Source organism: Lissotriton helveticus, chromosome 6 (assembly GCF_964261635.1).
Source record: "Lissotriton helveticus chromosome 6, aLisHel1.1, whole genome shotgun sequence".
In the NCBI taxonomy this organism is placed as follows: domain Eukaryota; kingdom Metazoa; phylum Chordata; class Amphibia; order Caudata; family Salamandridae; genus Lissotriton; species Lissotriton helveticus.
In genome coordinates, this window is record NC_136067.1 from 1,361,598,803 (window position 1) to 1,361,617,552 (window position 18,750).

The 18,750-nt window shown below is 42.4% G+C and overlaps 1 protein-coding gene across 5 annotated transcripts in view; it reads left to right on the forward strand.

The window, feature by feature from the left end:
- Positions 1 to 18,750, forward strand: part of DPY30 (dpy-30 histone methyltransferase complex regulatory subunit) — a 159,425-nt gene that overhangs the window by 76,059 nt on the left and 64,616 nt on the right. For all 5 annotated transcript variants that reach the window (XM_078649097.1, XM_078649094.1, XM_078649095.1 and 2 more), the window contains one exon: positions 13,835 to 13,977. In XM_078649097.1, coding sequence (XP_078505223.1) covers positions 13,835 to 13,977 — 143 coding nt within the window. The remainder of the gene's footprint in view (positions 1 to 13,834; positions 13,978 to 18,750) is intronic.

The window sequence follows — 18,750 nt, forward strand, 5'->3', positions numbered from 1 at the left end:
AAGACTAAGTTTTGACCTTGACTCTCAACATTGTCTTAAACGGTCTTTATATAAAAATATTACTGAAATAATTGAATATAAGAAACCCCAACAATATATAAATTTTAATCTGTATCATGGGGCTAGGAGATCGATTGTCCTGCTCCGACTTGGAATACTCCCTGTAAAAACCCTTACATCTAGATGGTATTTAGAAGAAAACCCTATTTGTAATTTGTGTAACGGTGGAGAGCAGGACTTGGAACATTTATTGTCTACTTGCACTAATTTGTCAGTGGTAAAGGCAAGGAAAAGATTTTTACAACCAGTTTATTTAAAATGCAGAATTAATTCAATACAAGAATTGATTAGTTTATGTAAAGTTCCGCCAAACGAATTGGTATGTTACAATTTTTACAAATTTTTAAAAACATTTTTAATCTTGTATTAGTATGAAAATTTTATCAAAACTGTCTAAATTATTATATTGTGTTTTTAATATTTGTGGTTCTCAGTGGAGAACCAAATCAAATACAATAAACTAAACTTGCTATAACCTTTTACTTTCAATTTTGTTAACAAACATATGTGTTTTGGTCATACTCTTCCTTAGCACTGAACCACGTGAATTGTCTGAGGATTTACTCTGACTGTTCTTGCTGTGTTAACAAACATGGGTAGGGTGCTCCCACGTAAGCAGGTGGCCTTTGTGGGTCAGGTGTGCAAAGCCTGAGCTTTCTACAGTATCATAATATTCCCTAAACAATTAATGTAAAATAATGTCTTTGTATATTCAACTTTATATACCTTATTAAGCCCGTCCTCTTCGTAAGATATTTCCAGGAACCTGCATAACAGGGTGACCTTTGTGTGTCAGGTGGGCAAAAACTGAGCTTCCTATAGTATCCATAGCATACTATTCCCTAACAAATAATTTAAATACATTTCTTTGTATATCCACCTTTTATATAATTTAAGCGAGCTCTCTTCGTGAGAGATTTTTCCAAGATACCATGACAGAATATCTTTTACCTAGACTTTGGTACAGGAAATAGAAAACACGGTGGCAATGCAACTAAGTAAATGTGTCATGGACAATCGAGAAGTACTACAACAAACAAGTTTTGGTCTCAAATAAAGCATGTAATCATAAAGGTTGTTTTAACTTCTCATGTGTTACATCACAGGAATGTTAAGACTGCACTTCCACATCCATTTGTACAACATAATTCAAATATATTGTTACGTGAAGTAATGGATAATACCAGCTGTTTGGAATATACTACTGAATGACCATAACAAAGGCTGTTACGAGAAGCACATGCAATCACTACTGTTTTTGTCAGAATTTGAAGGAGTGATGATTACAAAAGACAAACCTATGCACACAAGTCTACTTGTGCATATCTGAGGCGAGGGAAGATAACCCAAAATAGAACCTTCACCCCCACAATGGCCCGGCTAAGAACAGGTGTTTACTGAAACCCCAGAACTGCCAGGCCAAGGTTAAAACAGAATATTCTTTAGTCATGCTGAGAACAACGGTGAGATAGTTTTGGCCCAGTCTCTTTATTTAATATTTTAAAAAATCCAGCCACCATTTTCACCTCCACCATGCACAGCAGAACCTCCCATTTACACCACTGACAAGTAATTCTGTGGTGAAAGTTCAGGATTAGTTGGAGAGTGGGTGGGAGATAAATTCTAAGTCTCACCATAGGTCCTATCCCTGCCATAACCTGTGCATGGTGGAAATGAGATGTGATAGAAAGACTAAGTATGTTGATCTTAATAAGTAATATGTTTTATTGATTGCCATGTAAAAGAATGTGTTACTTACATGAAACTCTTGTTCTCCAATATTGGGATCTTTCATAGATTCACATGCTTGATTCATTCCCCGTCGTTGAGGTGGGAGTCCCACGGTAACATCTAAAGCAGTATACATAACTTATAAATGGCCAAATACATTGACTTTAATAGCTTATCTACATTATTGACAAAGAACCAAAACTCCAGGCAATAGCGCCCTCTAGAACACTCCCTGCAGATGATTCTTCCCTCAGATTTTCAAGCACTAGTGGGAATAATCTCCACTTAACAGAAGGAAAGTCTCCATGGGGAGGAGGGTGGTCACATGGGAATATATGAAAGATACCAATACTGGCAAACAAGAATTACATGTAAGTAACACATTTTTTTCCACAGTTCTGAATTGTTCACAGATTCACATGCTTAAATCAGAATATTTAGCAGTTATATAATTAACTGAAATATCATGTGAAAATATCACAATAGCAAATGGTGGGTACAAATATACATACATCATCATGTACATTTCACTTTATTGGAAAAGATAGCGTAACACTGCTTATCCCACAGCTGCATCACTGCGCTGCAATGAGTCCAGGCAATAATGCAGAGTAAACGTATGCCAGTTTTTCCAAGTCGCTGCATGTCATATGCTTTCAATATGCACTCCAGCTAAGAGGGCTGTTGTTGTAGAGACCACCCTAGTAAAGTGCACCTTAGCCTTTTTGTTCAAGGCCGGCCAGCCTTAATGTGGCAGAACTGAATAGCTGCTGATATCCATCTCACTATGCTTGCCTTAGAAACTTGAACACCTTTTGTTATGGTTTTCATATGCGACTATCATTTGATCCATAGTTGCTTTGTGCAATGCAAATAGAACTTTAACCCCTTCAGTGTGCATGACAAAGCCAGCTCGTCATGGGCGTTACCCTGCGCTACGCGCATGACGAGCTGGCTTTGTCACGTAACGCGGGTTTTTTAAAAATCCAGCGCGCAGCGGGAAAACCCGCTAGCGCGCATGCGGTTAAGCATCTCCTTACATCCTTCATATGCAGTGGATTTCCACAGCTGTCTGCAGATTCAGGAAAAATATCTTAAGCACAATAGGTTTGTTCAGGTGAAAATTTGTCGGAACCTAGGCAAAGAACATTGGGTTACTTCTTGGAATCACAACGTCATCTTTAAACTGTATGAAAGGTTCTTTCATAGTGAACGCTTGTATCTCACTTACTCTTCTGGTTGATGTCAAAGCTAGAAGTAACGCTACTTTCCATGTTAGGAATTTGATCTCTGCTTTGTGAATTTGTTCGTTAGGGTTCTTCATTAACTGTGTCAGTACTGTGTTGAGCTGCCAGGTTGGCGAAGGAGACTGTATTGGAGGGAATACTCTGAATTATCCTTCAAGAAACTGTGTTTTAAGTCTGTTAGACCCTAACAAAGGGAATCCAGAAGTCCTTTGTATCTTGAAATGGCCACTAAATGTACTTTAATTGAAGAATGGACTAGGCCTGATTTGGCTAAAGAGAGTAGGTATGGTAAGATCTGTTCTGGAGGCGCCAGTATAGGATGATTTTTGACCTTTGAAGCTATGAACAGAAGCGCTTTGATTTTAATTGATATGCCTGGTTTGTGTTATCTGCCCTGGCTCTTGCAAGGGTATCTGTACAGTCCTGTGGGATATCTAAATGTTGACGCTCTTAGTATTCAGGAGCCGGGCAGATTAGTGCAAAGAAGTCCGGTTCTAATGAAGGACTTGCTTGCGGCTTATAAATAGCAAATCTTTTTGAGGTTCCACTTGAGATTGTCCTCTAACAGGAGTAGAAAGTCCATGAATCGGTGTTCTCTTGGCCACTGATGAGCAATTAAAATCAACCAACACGGTTCCCTCTTCATTTTTCTGAGGACCCTGGGTATGAGAGAGATCGGGGGAAAAGCGTATACCGAGATCCCTGACCATATGATCAAAAACGCATTCCCGTGACCGTTTGTGAGATTATCAGCTTGCGTAAAACCGGCCTTTTCAGTTCTCCTGAGATGCAAAGAGACCTAGAGTCGGCCATTGCTGGAAGACTGTGTTAATAATGGATTGATTTACTTGCCTTTCATGGCTGCTGAGACTTGTCCTGCTTAAAATGTCCACCAAACTGTTGTTTATACCTGGTAGATGTTCTGCTCCCATTGGTACCTGATGTTCTAAAGCCAACTTCCATATTCCTTGTGCCTCCTGTGATAGGATCGGAGATCTTGTACCTTCCTGTGTGTTTAGGTAATGAATACTGGTTCTGTTGTCTGCTCGTATCATCACTGAGGACACTTTTATTCTCCGTTAGAAAGCTTGGAGGGCATTTGAGATTGCTCTGTGTTCTAGGACATTTATGTGCATCCTTGTTGGAGTCAGGGTCCATTTTCCACTAATTTGGGGAACCTGCAAATGAGTCCTTAAACTTCGAGGAAAACGTTTGTAGTAATGAAATATTCAGGAATTTAGGAGAAAAACGTTAGACCCAATGAAAGATTGCCTGAGTTTATCCACCAAGGAAGAACTTTTATCATAGTTGACAGTATCTTGATTATATCGTCAAATGAACCTTCTATTAGAACCCATTGTTAATCTAATCCTTCCTGAAAAGGTCTGACCCTTAGCCGGGCACAAGGCACTAGTAAAATGGCTGATGACATCATTCCGAGAAGGGATCTGAGAAGGTGAACAGAAACATACTTTTTTGATAAGCTTTGTACTCATGTTATGAATTTCCTTTGTCTGTCTTCTGACAAGAGTGCCTTGTCTTGTGTCGTATCAAGACTATTGATGATTGACCGTTAAGCCTAAGGATAGGAACATCTGTAGTCCGCTTCCAGTCATTGAATAAACTATGAACAATCGGAATACAAGAGTATTGACTTCCCTTGTATTAACTAACTGCAATCATCTTTTTTACGCGATTTTGATGATCCAGGAATATGGTTTGTTGATTCTGTCCGGGTTCAATAGCTCTTTGTGGGATACAGACTGTGCATGCGTATCTCTTGGCAAGTAGTAGTCACGCTTGATATCCGTTTTTAAAATTTTTTTCTTTCGCCAGGGTTTCGGGAGTCTCCTTCGGGCAGTGTATCAGTCGACTGGCCGTTTTCAAAACTCGGACAGAATTAACAAACCATACTCCTGGATCATCAAAATCGCGTAATTTATAAAGACTCATCGAACTACAAATAACAACTACACTTATGGATTAATAAAACCATCTTGAAGAGAATACAACCCAAGTACGACAGATTTAGTCAACGTGTGGTCCTGATGAAAATCCCGCCAACACTTGGGATTTGAAACGCGTCGACCCCCTTCTTCTTTTTTAGGCTAATCATTTGGAAAATGGCCATGATCTTAAAAATAGTTTGATAGCCTAATATTTTGAACATTTGAAGACACTCTATTGTGATAAGTGCCCCGCCGAATTAGCAAAAACAGTGTAGGGTACTTATACACAGGCTTTTATCACTCTTCTTCTTTCTTCATTTTCTTTCCAATTTGCACGTATGAGTTATGGATGTTTTGAATGCATCACAGTATGATTCTGATCACTGAGATTGATTCTAAAAGCACGTATATTCCTCTACCCTCTCATTATATTTCTCTTTTATACTTCTGTACATATTACTACACATATCTTTAGACTTAAGTCTTCCTCCCCCTCTCTTGTAAATAATAGGGCACTGTTTGATTTGGATTAAGTGTCAAACAGTCAATTTCTGTCACAAAAAAAATTGAAAAAAATAATTGAATATACCAATAAATAAAAAATAAACAGTTGTTTGAAATCAAAGTAGGACTGAAATAGTGGTTTCTTATCTCTTGTTCTGTGCAAACTAAGAAAAATACCGAGCAGTATTGGCACATTGTTTTGTTTCATATTACGGGTGCAGCCTTACTGTGCTTAAGCCAAACCCTTGTAGTTTGATCTCTAAGATTTTTTTAAGCATTTTTTAAATTCCGAAACGGGTACATAGGCAAGTGACCGTTTACTGTCTCCACAGGGTGTTGGTGGAGAGCACTTCCCCGCTTTGGGTGTCAATATTTGGGGTCACCAGTGTAAGTAAGGGAAATCACCACAGTGAAGGCCTTTTTCCCCTCAAAACTCTTCACAAATGTTCCCACTTCAGGAGGATAAAATATTACTGCACGGGTGCTGGTGAAAGAATTCCACAAACATACCACAATATTTAGAAGTTTATTTTTTGGGTGTGTTTTCTCTAGTACCTATATCTACCAAGAAGAACAAGCTTAGATGCCGACTTAAGAACTTTGTGGGCAAAGAGAAAACACCACTGACCAGAGCCATCACAAGCGGAACATCATTCGTTTGTTTTGTTGACGATCTGATTAATAAAATCCCTAGTCAACGAACATTGTCTGCGTCTGTGTCTGGTCCGAGGGGTCTGCTACAGCAGTTCTCTCCATAAAGGTATGAAATCCACCAATATAATTCAGAGGAGAGCGCATAGTTCGTGGTCCAGGAGGTAAAGGTATCAGAATGAGATAATCATCCCATTCATCGGGCACATACTGATTATCTGGAATTTCAACGAATGTCAAGTCTTTGAGGTATTAGCTATACTATCATTTAGCCTGTACCTTTTGATCTCCCCAAACCTTTCAAGGAGGTAAATTCATAACCATTGTCAGTCTTCCAGGATGCCTTGCTATATAGTAACGACAGAGAACATAATAGCTCTGCCATCTCCAAATAAAAAAAACTTTGTGGCCACCTTCTCATGTAAATAACCCTCTCTGTGTCCATTGATTGGTCCATTCCTACTCAGAACTTTGCTCTTGTCAGACTCCGAGTTAGCGAATTATCTTGAAATGCCACTCTTTGATACTACGAGCCCTTGTGAATAGTGTGTTAGTATCGCTCTAGTGAAGTCTGTTGTTTGCCGTACCTAATGATATACTATTAAAAAAACTAAGAGAATGTGGAGAGTTTTTAAAGAGCCTGAAACAGCAGCCGCCTCCCCATTTTACTATCACACGCACACAATGGGCTATCAGGCTCTAACACCGATTAAAACTTTCAGTATTACAATACCCCCCATGTCTGTGATATTGTATTGGTGTCTTCAAAACATTCTTTTTCATATTGTGTTGAGTAGCTGATTGCATGAATATTTGAATCTAATGAGTCCAAAGTTAATTTCTAAAGAAAAAAGTAACCTGAGGTGGCATACTTTATCATGGGGATTGGCCCTAATCATGGTGCTCGTAAACCTCTGGGGCATTAAGCCTGACTGGCCCACATGAATCTGTGTTATAATGACTGCCAAAAGCCTGTTTACCAATATGTTACCAAGCACCTTAGTGTCTTCGTTAAGGTAGTAGGAAGGCTCCATATGACAGACAGCCTTCTATTTTTTATCAATGACCGCAAAAATAGTGTGCTTCTGGTTCACCAGTAACTCTTCTTTCTGTCTCAGACATGCAAAGAAGTGCCTAATTTGAGCCGGTTGTTTTCGGAGCTCGGCAGTGGCACTTAATTGTCAACACCTGCGCTTGTGACAGTCTGCTGCAAGGTGGCGCTGTCTGGCTAATTTAGAGATGACCACAACAACAATTAATTATTATTAAAATTACTATTATCTGCTGCCCAAGCCATTCTTCTAGCTTTGCGGGCCTGAAACAGTCCGAACTATCTCACTTGTTGCAATGTGATGGCTAGCAGTTGCATTTTTTTTTTTTTTTTTTTTGCAGAGTTTTATATAGCGCGAACTTGACCCAAACTGAATCAGGTATCAGAGCGCATGCATTGTTACTATCATTAGCAGTAGGGCAGGGGCAAGGTGTGGTGCAAGCTGCAGTGACCTCCTGACGAGAGCCCTGGCACTGAAGTTTTTCTTTTTTTACAAATCAAGCACTGATGTAAAGTAGATGCATTCTTAAGGAAGAGTGTTTTTTTTTCTTCAAAAACAAAACAATGGCAGAAAGTAATGTGGGCACGGAAACCTCCCTGTCTGCAACTCTTGAATACTTTCCATGACTGTTTTGCTGTCAGTATTGTGATCCATGTCAACCAAGCCACAGCCCCCATATTCACCTGTCAGGTGGGAAGACCCGTTGGAAATGCAGCCCCATCCTCTTCCTCCTTTGTGTCAACTTTCTATAGTAGTCTGAACAGGCATGTACTATTTCTCCATCTGTGATGACATTCAGTCTCTCCCTTTCAGTGATTTTACGCGCCCATCTTTAGTCGCGCTCCCTTAAGAATCGCTAAGCTAGCAGCCTTCTTGCCCTGTCCCTAACCTCAAGCAGTCTATTTGGCCCACTCTGTAGTGTCTTGGCTGCCTATATTGCCTCACTTTGTATGCATTACAGGCTACAGTCAGCTTCTGTATATTCACGTCAGCCAGTGGATCTTTCATGTCTCTCTCTGCTATGACTACTCTTGTTCCAGGGAATGTATTACTTTCCTCTTGAGTTTTCTCTTTTAGTTAATTGAAATTCCTCAGATCCTTCAAATAAAATATTTGCCAATGGGTATATCGGACCAATGTCCTCTCCTACAGGCAACTATATTGTAGGAATGCCAGCATGGTAGCTTACAGATCTGAAGGTAGCTACTGCCTTATTTGGTTAAACTATCTTTCCTATAAAGGTAACGCTGTACCTGTGCAATCTGCCATAACGCTCTGGGATCGATTTAAAGCTGTAATCCGAGGCAGAGAGCAAGTTAAAATCGTTGGGCCAATAACCACTCTCAATGGGGAAGTGACCCATGTGCCCCTGAGACATAGGATTAGTGGCGATCTGAGGGCGTTTCAATCTCCATGTGTCTGAGAATCATATGCCTTGTGTCAATTGTGCTGTTTGCTTGGGGTATCTGTGCAGTTCAGTCTCTGCCTTCGAACATAACATCAAGGAGGCTCTTCCTACTATGTGCATGAAACATAGTGTTTCAATCATTAAGCAGTCTATCTTATGTAGTGTGATTTTCTAAATATGGGGTACCTTTTTTACCCAGTTTCCCACAGAACACCGTATAAGGCCCCCCTGGATCTAACAAGGCCCTGAGCACTGAAAATGGAGGAGATTCTTTCCCCTAATATAGCCACCACAAAAAAGTCTATGCTAAATCCAGAATATGCCAAAGCAAAGAAGCTGCCTTCCCTAAGAAGCTAAATTCAGAGTAGATATGGTGTGCCTCCTTCAAGAGATCATGTCTGGGTTTTTCCCCTGAAGGTACTGAGACAATTGCCCCCACGCCCCCCTTTAAGTCTTTCCTCCCAGACCATTAATTTTTCTTGGCAAGTTTTTGTACAGCCCATTTGCTTTCAAATGTGACCCTTTTGTCTCCCAGAAAAGGTATTTGCACCAGGGACCTTTGAGTTCGTTCAACAGCAAAGCGAAATAAGAGGTCTGTATTTGGAACAAGAATATAGAGCCATTCTTCCCCCAAGTCCCTCTAACTTGCGTACAATCCTGATTTCATTCTAACCTCTGCACCATTTTGCCTCCTTAATTCTAATGTCCAAGGAATGAGTAATTGAAGACATCCACTGGATTTCTGTTTGCTGTGCTATGGAGCCATCTTCTAATTCCAAGATGAGCCTCTCCTCTTCAGTGACACGGTCAACTCTATTTCTAAGGTCTTGTCTCCGCAGGGCAGAGATTGCTCCAATTGCTGCGATTTTGTTTCCATTCCTTTCCAGGTATTGTTAACGGCCTTAAAGAAAAGGTCATTGATGACGAGCTAGAGGCCAAGACACCTTCTCCTAGAGAATCTTGCACCTCCATCTAAGTCTCGCCAGCAGCTGCAATGACCTTTGTAGCATATTTATCCATTTTACAATGGTTAAGCAGCTTCTTCCAGGTGAGATCCCCTAATGAGCACCTTCTCCGTCCTAGGTCTAAAAATACTGCTGGAATTATTTGACATCAATGTTGAGGCTTTGAAGAGACTCTTCTAAGTCGGGCAGCTAGCAGACACAGGGGAGAGATGCCACAATTCCCTGAGCATGTGATCACCAGACTGAGGAAGTGGCAGTTAGGCCATTTTACCTCTCTCCCTTCTCTGTATTCCTCTAAGTGTCTCCTTTCTAGGGCAAGGTCCTCAGTCTTGCTCAAGCGCCTTCTTAGCCACCACAACCGCGTTTTAAAAGGCCCGCTACACAACAGGTTATCCCATGTGGATTGCAATGCTCCAAGGGCACCACCCTTCTTGGTCACTGAAAGGCACTGCTTAGTTCAAGCCTCCACTGATAAGCCGTCAACCACCACCCTCGTGCAGCCCCACCCTCTCTGGGATCCCAAGCCTGGCCCTTCACTTCTTTTCTCAGCCACACATTTTTATCGCCCCACCCTTCCGACAAGGCAGCTGACTGTGTAAGGCCCACAGCAGAAAGAGTCCTCATTCTATGCTGCCGTCATTTGCTAGCCATTTTTTTTTCTGTTTGTACTCTACCCCAGGACATCCAGTTCATTAAAGCGCATGGGTCAATTGCCAGATAAAGGCAATGATTAAATCATTGCACAGGATTAGGGAAAATTCACTGGGATTTAGGACGAGTTGATAGAGGCACGCCCTCCATCTTGCCTCACCAGTTCATGATCCCCTTTCATTACAGTTTTGAACTATTGAATTGCTGAAGGGAATTGCTTCTGTTTCACCTTTACAGAAAGTGACTCTTGAAACTGCCGTGAGAAGGGTTGGAGGGGAAAGAAGAAATAGTACCTCAGTTACAATCAGACTTGCAGATGGACATTAGTTACATTTAATGAATCTTGTTTGGTCCATGCTCCACAGAAAGTAACGGAAGGGATGCTTTACCTGCACTGGCCAATTGGGAGGCAGCAAAGAAAAGTGACACAATTAAGCCAAAAAACAGTAAGCAATGGTCTAGCTCCAAGCCCTTCATTGGAAACCGTAACGTCTCGCAAGTGAGAGCGCATGCATTGCATGCACTGTCACAGACGCGAGCTAAAAGCTACCAAGTGACAGTGTTTCTGGACCATTAGCTGGTAATCCAATTGCTTTCCCTGAAATCTTTATACGTAATTCTTTTGCAGACCCAGATGAATTACTGCAGTTTTTAGCTCCTTCAGCAAAGTTCTTCAGTATTTGCGGTTTGCAAAAGATGCCCAGCCCCCAAATGCCCCCCCCCGAGTAAAAGGAAAATGTATTGCTCCGCTCATTGAAATGTGATATTGTAATACAGTATTACTGCATTACTGCACTGCAAAAAAGAGAATTTTAGCAGAGCCATAAATAGAAAAACAAAGTGCCTAGTCTCCTCAGTGGCAGGAACGACTATGGTAATTGTGCATTTTTTGAGGCCAAAATATATTTTTGTTTTTAGCCAGTACATAGTCAACATCCCAGCAGCTCCCTTAACTATAAAGTAGTACAAAAGCAATGACAAAATAAAATAGGCGTTGACAACGCCAAAAGGCCCGCAGCCAATGCTAGACCTATTCTCTTTGACAATGCTTGTTTGTTTTTTAAAGTGGTTACCTTGGCTTGGAAGGGGTACCACTTTCTTTCCCTGTTCATGTTAATCTCATGCTACAATCTAAAGCAGATTCACAGGTTTAAGACAGCCACTCCAATAACTTTGTCTAGTTAAGGATTTCATGATCTGTTGTGTTGCTTAGCCTTTCCTCATTCTCAGAAATGTGGAATGAGTGCCTATTAGTTGAGCACATCTGAAATGGGTACCGTAGGACCATTTAAAAGAGGAGGTTGTGTGTGGCAGTGTACACGGTTGGCATTTAAAAAAGTCTTCATGAAAGTGCTTTCTCTGAGTATAAATGTTGTTTCTTTGCATTGATCTCGGAGTTATTTTTGTTTTCCTGTTCTATTGTATACATCGCTGCTATGGGAAATCTATATGTCGTCTTTGTTTTTTTTTTTCCGACTAAGTGAAATGTAAATTAAATGCAACAATCCTCTGAAATTATCTAGCTAAATTGAAACAGTAGTGGTTACTTTGCCAGTACTGCTATAGCCCTCTCCTCCCGGGTTGTAATATGCAGAACCGCTGGAGTTAATGTAGCACAGTAGCCAGCGAGTTTTGGGGCAGTTGCAGTGCTTAATGTTTGCCAGTGATCGCAGGTGGTGAACTTTTTTATTTATTTGTTATTTATTTATTTTTATTTATAGAGCGTGCTACTCACCTGTGAGGGTCGGGGGGGGGGGGGGTGCTGCTACTGCTCGAATAGCCAGGTCTTGAGTTGTTTCCTGAAGGAGAGATGGTCCTGGGTCAGACGTAGGTGGGTGGGGAGGGAGTTCCACGTCTTGGCAGCCCCGTAGGAGAAGGATCTTCCTCCGTTGGTGGTTCTGCGGATCCGCGGGACGGTGGCGAGGGCGAGGCTGACTGGTGGGTGTGTAAAACTTGAGGCGGTTGTTGAGGTATTCGGGCCCATGTCGTGGAGAGCTTTGTGTGCGTGGGTCAGGAGCCTGAACTTGATCCTCTTGTTGACGGGGAGCCAGTGTAGGTCTGTCAGGTGGGTGGAGATGTGGCTGTGACGGGGATGTCCAGGATGAGTCGTGCCGATGCGTTCTGTATGCGCTGAAGTCTTTTCTGTAGTTTGGCTGTGGTACCAGCGTAGAGGGCGTTCCCGTAGTCCAGACGGCTGGTGACGAGGGCCTGGGTGACCGCCTTCCTGGTTCTGGTGTGGATCCAGTGGAAGATCGTGCGGAGCATGCGAAGGGTGTTGAAGCAGGAAGAAGTAACGCGTTGACTTGCTTGGTCATCGTGAGGGAGGAGTCAAGGATGAATCCCAGGTTGCGTGTGTGGTCTGTGGGCTTGGGGGCGGTGCCCAGAGCCGGGACCACAAGGAGTCGTCCCAGGCGGAGGGGGATGGTCCGAGGATGAGGACCTCCGTCTTGTCTGAGTTCAGTTAAAGACGGCTGAGCTTCATCCATTCCGCGACGTCCTTCATTCCTTCCTGGAGGCTGGCTTTGGCGGTGGCGGGGTCGTTGGTGAGGGAGAGGATAAGCTGGGTGTCGTCTGCGTAGGAGATGATGTTGAGGCCGTGTTTGCGTGCGATGGCCGCGAGGGGACTCATGTAGACATTGAAGAGGGTAGGGCTGAGCGAGGAGCCTTGGGGTACGACGCAGATGATCTTGGTGGCGGCGGCGCAGAAGGGCGGGAGGCGGACTCTCTGAGTTCTGTCGGAGAGGAAGGAGGTGATCCAGTCCAGGGCCTTTTCTTGGATCCCGGCGTGGTGGAGGCGGGTCGTTAGGGTGCGGTGGCAGACTGTATCGAATGCGGCCGATAGGTCGAGGAGGATGAGGGCGGCATTTTCCCCGTTGTCAAGCATGGTCCTGATGTCATCGGTTGCTGCGATGAGGGCGGTTTCGGTGCTGTGGTTCGCTCGGAAGCCGGACTGCGATGAGTCGAGGGAGCCGTTTGTTTCGAGGAAAGTGGTCAGCTGTATGTTGACTGTCTTCTCGATGACTTTTGCGGGGAAGGGGAGGAGCGAGATGGGGTGGAAGTTCTTGAGGTCCGTGGGGTCGGCGATGGGTTTCTTCAGGAGGGCGCTGATCTCTGCATGCTTCCAGCTTTCCGGAAAGGTGGCGGACGCAAGGGAGTTGTTAATGATGTTCCGGAGGTGGGGTGCGATCATGGAGTCGGCCTTGTTTTTAAGAACCGGAAGTGTAGGCTGGGGAAAATGCGGCATGAGGTAGAAGAAAAGCTAGGCAGCCTAGATCCGGAATTGGTTGGTCTAGCATCAGGCGCCCAATCACAGTTTTGGGTCCCTGTCCTTATTTTTTTTTTTGTGCACAAATTAAGCACTGCACGTGCCATTGAATTTCTTATAATTGTAGCCTAAGACACTCTTGTCTGTGCATTTCGCCAGTTGTAATGCATTTCACGTGTTTGACCTGAAATGCAGATACCTCTTTTGATTGTTCCTACATTTATACAATGGTATTTCTTTACGAGTTTTTGTTTCTTTGATTTAATTTTGATTTGTACAATCTTTGCGCTCTAGAATTGCTACATTGAATTAAAAATGTTGAATGCTCCATCTTTTTGTCTTTGTGTACAGAGAATAGTAGAAAATGAGAAGGCTAATGCAGATAAAGTATCCAAGCAGAAGGTTGATCTTCAGTCCCTACCTACACGGGCGTACCTGGACCAAACCGTAGTGCCTATATTATTACAAGGCCTTTCCGTACTCTCGAAAGAAAGGTAAGCTATTGTACTTATCGAACTGCTGTTTGAAACTTTTAATAGAACAGAACGATTGTTTTTAGCTCTTGATGGCAGATTAATCCTCCAACCCCAAAGTGCCTTTTAAATTGGTTACTTCACAATGAGTTCTTCTCATAAGCACTTGCTCATGTGTGCAGCATGTGTTCTGCTCTTGTTGCTCGGATGGACTGATCAATACGTGAGGGACTAGAGCTAGGGTGTGCAGGCTTAACCTGTAACCATGAAGAGTTCTTGCCAGTTCCATTCAGTCGTTGGCCTCTCCTTGGAAAAATATTTTCTTTCGAGTGCCAGCGGACATACAGACCAGTGGACGTCCACGTACCTAAGCACAAAGCTGGTATATCCCCCTCCCCGTAAACAAAAATCCAAGTGGTATATTCGGTGACCCACATTTATACTGTCACAGATGAACAGGAGTGGACAGTATGTGTAAGGAATTTCCAGAGGTCACACACCTACAGAAATGGGACTACACTGGAATCCGTAGACATCTAGGCACTCATCCAGAAAATACGCATAGCGCACATATCAGGACTTTTTTACTGAGAGGCTCAGACATCTCATGCAGACATAGCGGGACAGGTGGGTAGATACTGAATGGACGACTAGTTGTTAGCTGGGAGGCCCAGGTGCACATCCAGATTTCTAGCAGTCAGTTTCATAATGGTACATGTGTGGACATTGAATGCCTGGTGATGGCTGTCAGACAGGTGAACAGATGCAGAACACTCCAATATTCGGTATCCAAGAATGCTTTAAAATCAGACAATTTGTTTTCCTGTAAATAATGTCAATTTTCCTGGTTAAGCTGATTATAATTAAATATGACCTGTAAAATGAAAATAAGTTGTGAAATTTCTTTAAATTTCCTTTCAAAAAGAAGAAAATGGGCAGCTATGCAGCACATCCTTAGAAGAAAGGAAAAATCTGCATGAGCTTTTTAAAATAATTGAGCAGATACTAAGCCCCACAATAACATTTGGTTGTTAGAACTATATTCCATTCTGGGGAGTGGGATCCCTGACTCTGCCCTTATACTAATATTACAGGAAATTCATTTCCCAAGTGATTTTTGAACTGAAGTCAACATATTTTGGTCCTTTGTGCTGTTGGTGAAAGAGTTTCGTTTTTCATCCGCTTAGTTTTTTTCAACTTTCTGCAGAATATTTTAAGGCATCATTCCATCATTTTTTATGAAGTGCCCTTCTTTTGGAGACAAAAAAAAATCAGAAAGACCCACACGCCTTGCATATGTCTGTTCTGTGGAAAAGTGTCACACTGTTGGGAGATGTCCATTAAAAAACCTTAAGGACACAGGAAGGAATTTGAGGGAGCTGCAGTTGAAAGAAAACAAGTCAACAAAAGATGTTCTGGATGCGAACTCCACCCAGAAAGGATATTTGGTAATCCCCATGACTTTTAGGGCACTTCATAGAAATAAGGTGAAGCAAATTTACCCCAATGTTAATCCAATTCCGTTTCATATAAAAAGGATCTACTTTGAGTCACCTGCAGACATCAGACTTCCCTTTCAGTCGATTCAACGTCGAGATCCCCAAGATGTCTACATTACAAGCATCAAAGGACCCAATGGTATCAAGATTCATGACATTCAAGTCTGTGACTTCTAATCTATACTTCTAACTGCCTATTCTTCATCTTGGAATCCAACCCAGACGCCAGGTTAGACCTGCCAACTTACCTCTAGCAGTGGTTTCATGTGCTGCTAAGTGGGGGGCCATGACCCCCATGACTCTGCCAACTCCCCTGAATGCACCCATCCTGGGTGCAGTGGGAGCCGGCTTTGCTCCTGCCCAGCGGACGCAAGTTTTCCCCCCCAGGGGTTTTCTTTTTGCTGTATGGCTGTTTTCATTTCATAAGGCTTTATTCGGAACAAAGGCAATGTCCATAAAAGCACATAAAAAAAAACATTTTAGACAATTTCCAATGTTAAAAACAAGATATACAGGCAAGGGGTTAAATAAATAATTTAAAAGCTCATACTTTTCCTTGCATTGATTGCTTTAAGAAGGAAGGTAGCCGTGAAAAAACAAACATCGGTATGATGCAAGTTAAAGAGCAATTTTATGGAGTCGTTTACAGTCCTAACTCCAAACTTCACAAAAATAGGTTTTAAATACACAAAAATAGGTTTTAAATAAACAATTCGTAAGTACCTATACATTTGACACAACAGAAGAAAGTGCATAGTGCTTTGTGCTGAGAAATTGTCACATGGACATGGACCAACTGGGTGCTTGTTCTGAGATGGGAAAGCCACCAATTTGTGAGCAATCCCAATCCTTAATCTTGTTAGGACGAACCGATGTGACGCTCTAGTCACTTGGGTCAAATAAGGTTGGTAGCCCACAAATTCATTTAAACCATTATAGGACACACAGGTGGATAGGTTGCCACTATTACTAAACCGCCTCTCAGAAAGAAGATTCAAGAAGGACTTCTTCATTTCGAGTTTGGATAAAACAGAGGCCCCGTGATTATTTAATTTAATATCGAGGCCATAGATCACTTGGAAATTATCTAGATTGTATTTAATCCATGGGATCTTTAAATGGTTATCCATAGAGAGGTAGTCATTGATGATGGCTCTACATAGAGATGTTTCATCTTTCATCCAAATCGATCGCCATAACATAAGGGGTCTAAGGAGAATCAAATCAGTAAGATGTTGAATGCCGAGTTCTCTGTGTACTAGTTCATTGGAGGCAGATTTGGGTAGACACGAGTCTTTTTAAAAAGACGTTCGCCTCCACTTGTAAGCTCCCGGCCGGGGCAAAGCCCCAAACCCCGGCACCATACAAAGCGGTAGAGAGACATCTAGACTGTAATATTTTAAGCATGTCTTTAATCCGCCTATCCCCTAATTTCGTGGCTAATGTAAACACTCCATGTGCACTCTTCGCCATCTTGGCCCTCACATTTTTATGCTCGCTAGTCCAGCTGCAATTGTTAGAAAATGTGATACCCAGGTATGAAAAGTTTTCAATTTGTTGAACCTTATGTCCATCGATAAAATAAGAAGATGACTTCCTTTTATGCCCCTGCCCACATTCCATGATATAAGTCTTGGATTTGTTAATCACAAGCTTTCTTCCTTTTATAAACTGTGAAAACCCATCCATCAGGCGTTGGAGGCCTATCGGGGTGCGTGACAATAAAACGGCATCGTCCGCATAAAGTAATACCGGGACGTTGGCATTGTTTATTTTAGGGGCATCTGCTGCAATGGTTTTTAGGACGGAATCCACTTCGTTAATAAAAAGGGTAAAGAGCAAGGGGGCGAGAACACACCCTTGTCTAATACCCCGCCCAATCCTAAACTTAGTTGTACACTCACAATGGGTACCGTATCGTACACAAGTACGTAGTTTGGCGTAAAGACGAGCTAAAAAATTAACAATACCCTCCAGTGCCCCCATTTCAATCAACTTGGCCCAAAGAATTGCGTGGTCCACCAAGTCAAAGGCACTGCTCAGATCTGCAAAGCAGAGATAAATGGTGCCCATCTTGGCCTGCGTATACTTTCCGATCAACAGTTCAAGATTTAGACACTGTTCGATCGTCCCACGCCCCTTTCTGAACCCAAATTGACATTCTGCCAAAATGCCATTGGCCTCTGCCCATTCTTCCAGCCTGACCAGAAGCACCCTACTCATAACTTTTACTGAAGAATCTAACAAGGAGATCGGGCGATAGTTCTTGACATCCCCCCGGTCTCCTTTTTTATAAATAGGAATTATGATGGATTCTTCCCAAGTAGGGGGCACCCCATTACAAACTGCTGCGTTAAATTTTTTAGCTAAAATAGGGACCCATAGCTCCGGAACTAATTTATAAATATCGATAGGCACCCCGTCCGGGCCCTGTGCCTTCCCCCCTTTGCTGGCCCTGATGCTATCTAAAACTTCAGTGACAGTAATGTCCAAAGGGACAATGGGCCAACAGGCCTCTTCATGACCCATAGCTTTGTCCGAATCAAAAATACTAGAAAAATGAGAGATCCAAGTTTCCCTATTGACCTTGGATGTTAATTCTGGAACCTTCTCATCTTTAAGGAACGGACAATTCACTGTGGCCCAAAACAAGGTACAATTATTAGTTTCGGCAGCCTGGGCCAAATTATCCCAGGCCTCCTGCTGAAGTTCCAGTTTCCTTCTTTTTAGGGTAACCCTATAGCTAGCTCTAAGTTTAAGAACCAGGCTCTCAACTCTAGGTTTGGCTGCCAATGCCCTTTTTAGCTCTTTTAGCGCAGAAGTACATGCTTGGTCAAACCACCCCCTTAGGTGGTCTGACTTGCGCTTAACTGAGATAGTAAGCTTGCAATCAATGACAAAGTTAATTCAAATAAAATGCCGAATGATTTCGGCAGTGACGTCAACATCTTCAAGAATCTCAGTGATTTCAGATAAGCAGCTATTTATAATAAAATCAGACGTCATTTCTGCTTTATCCAGTTCCATCTTAGTCTTGTCCCATTAGGTCTATAGGGTTCAATATTGTCAATAAGCCCGTACTAGATATCCTATTCTCTTTCCAGAGAAAGGCCTCTATAGTTTGACAGTTATGGTCGCTGAGCAAAATGTCAACGACTTTAGGGGCCAAAGTCCAGGGCACAAGGCTGGAGGAAATACAGATAAAATCAAACACGGTGTTGGCCCCCCGACCTGTAAAGGTGGGAATTGTCTCACCTAGATCATTTTTCTCATTGGCCAAAATGTCCATGTCATA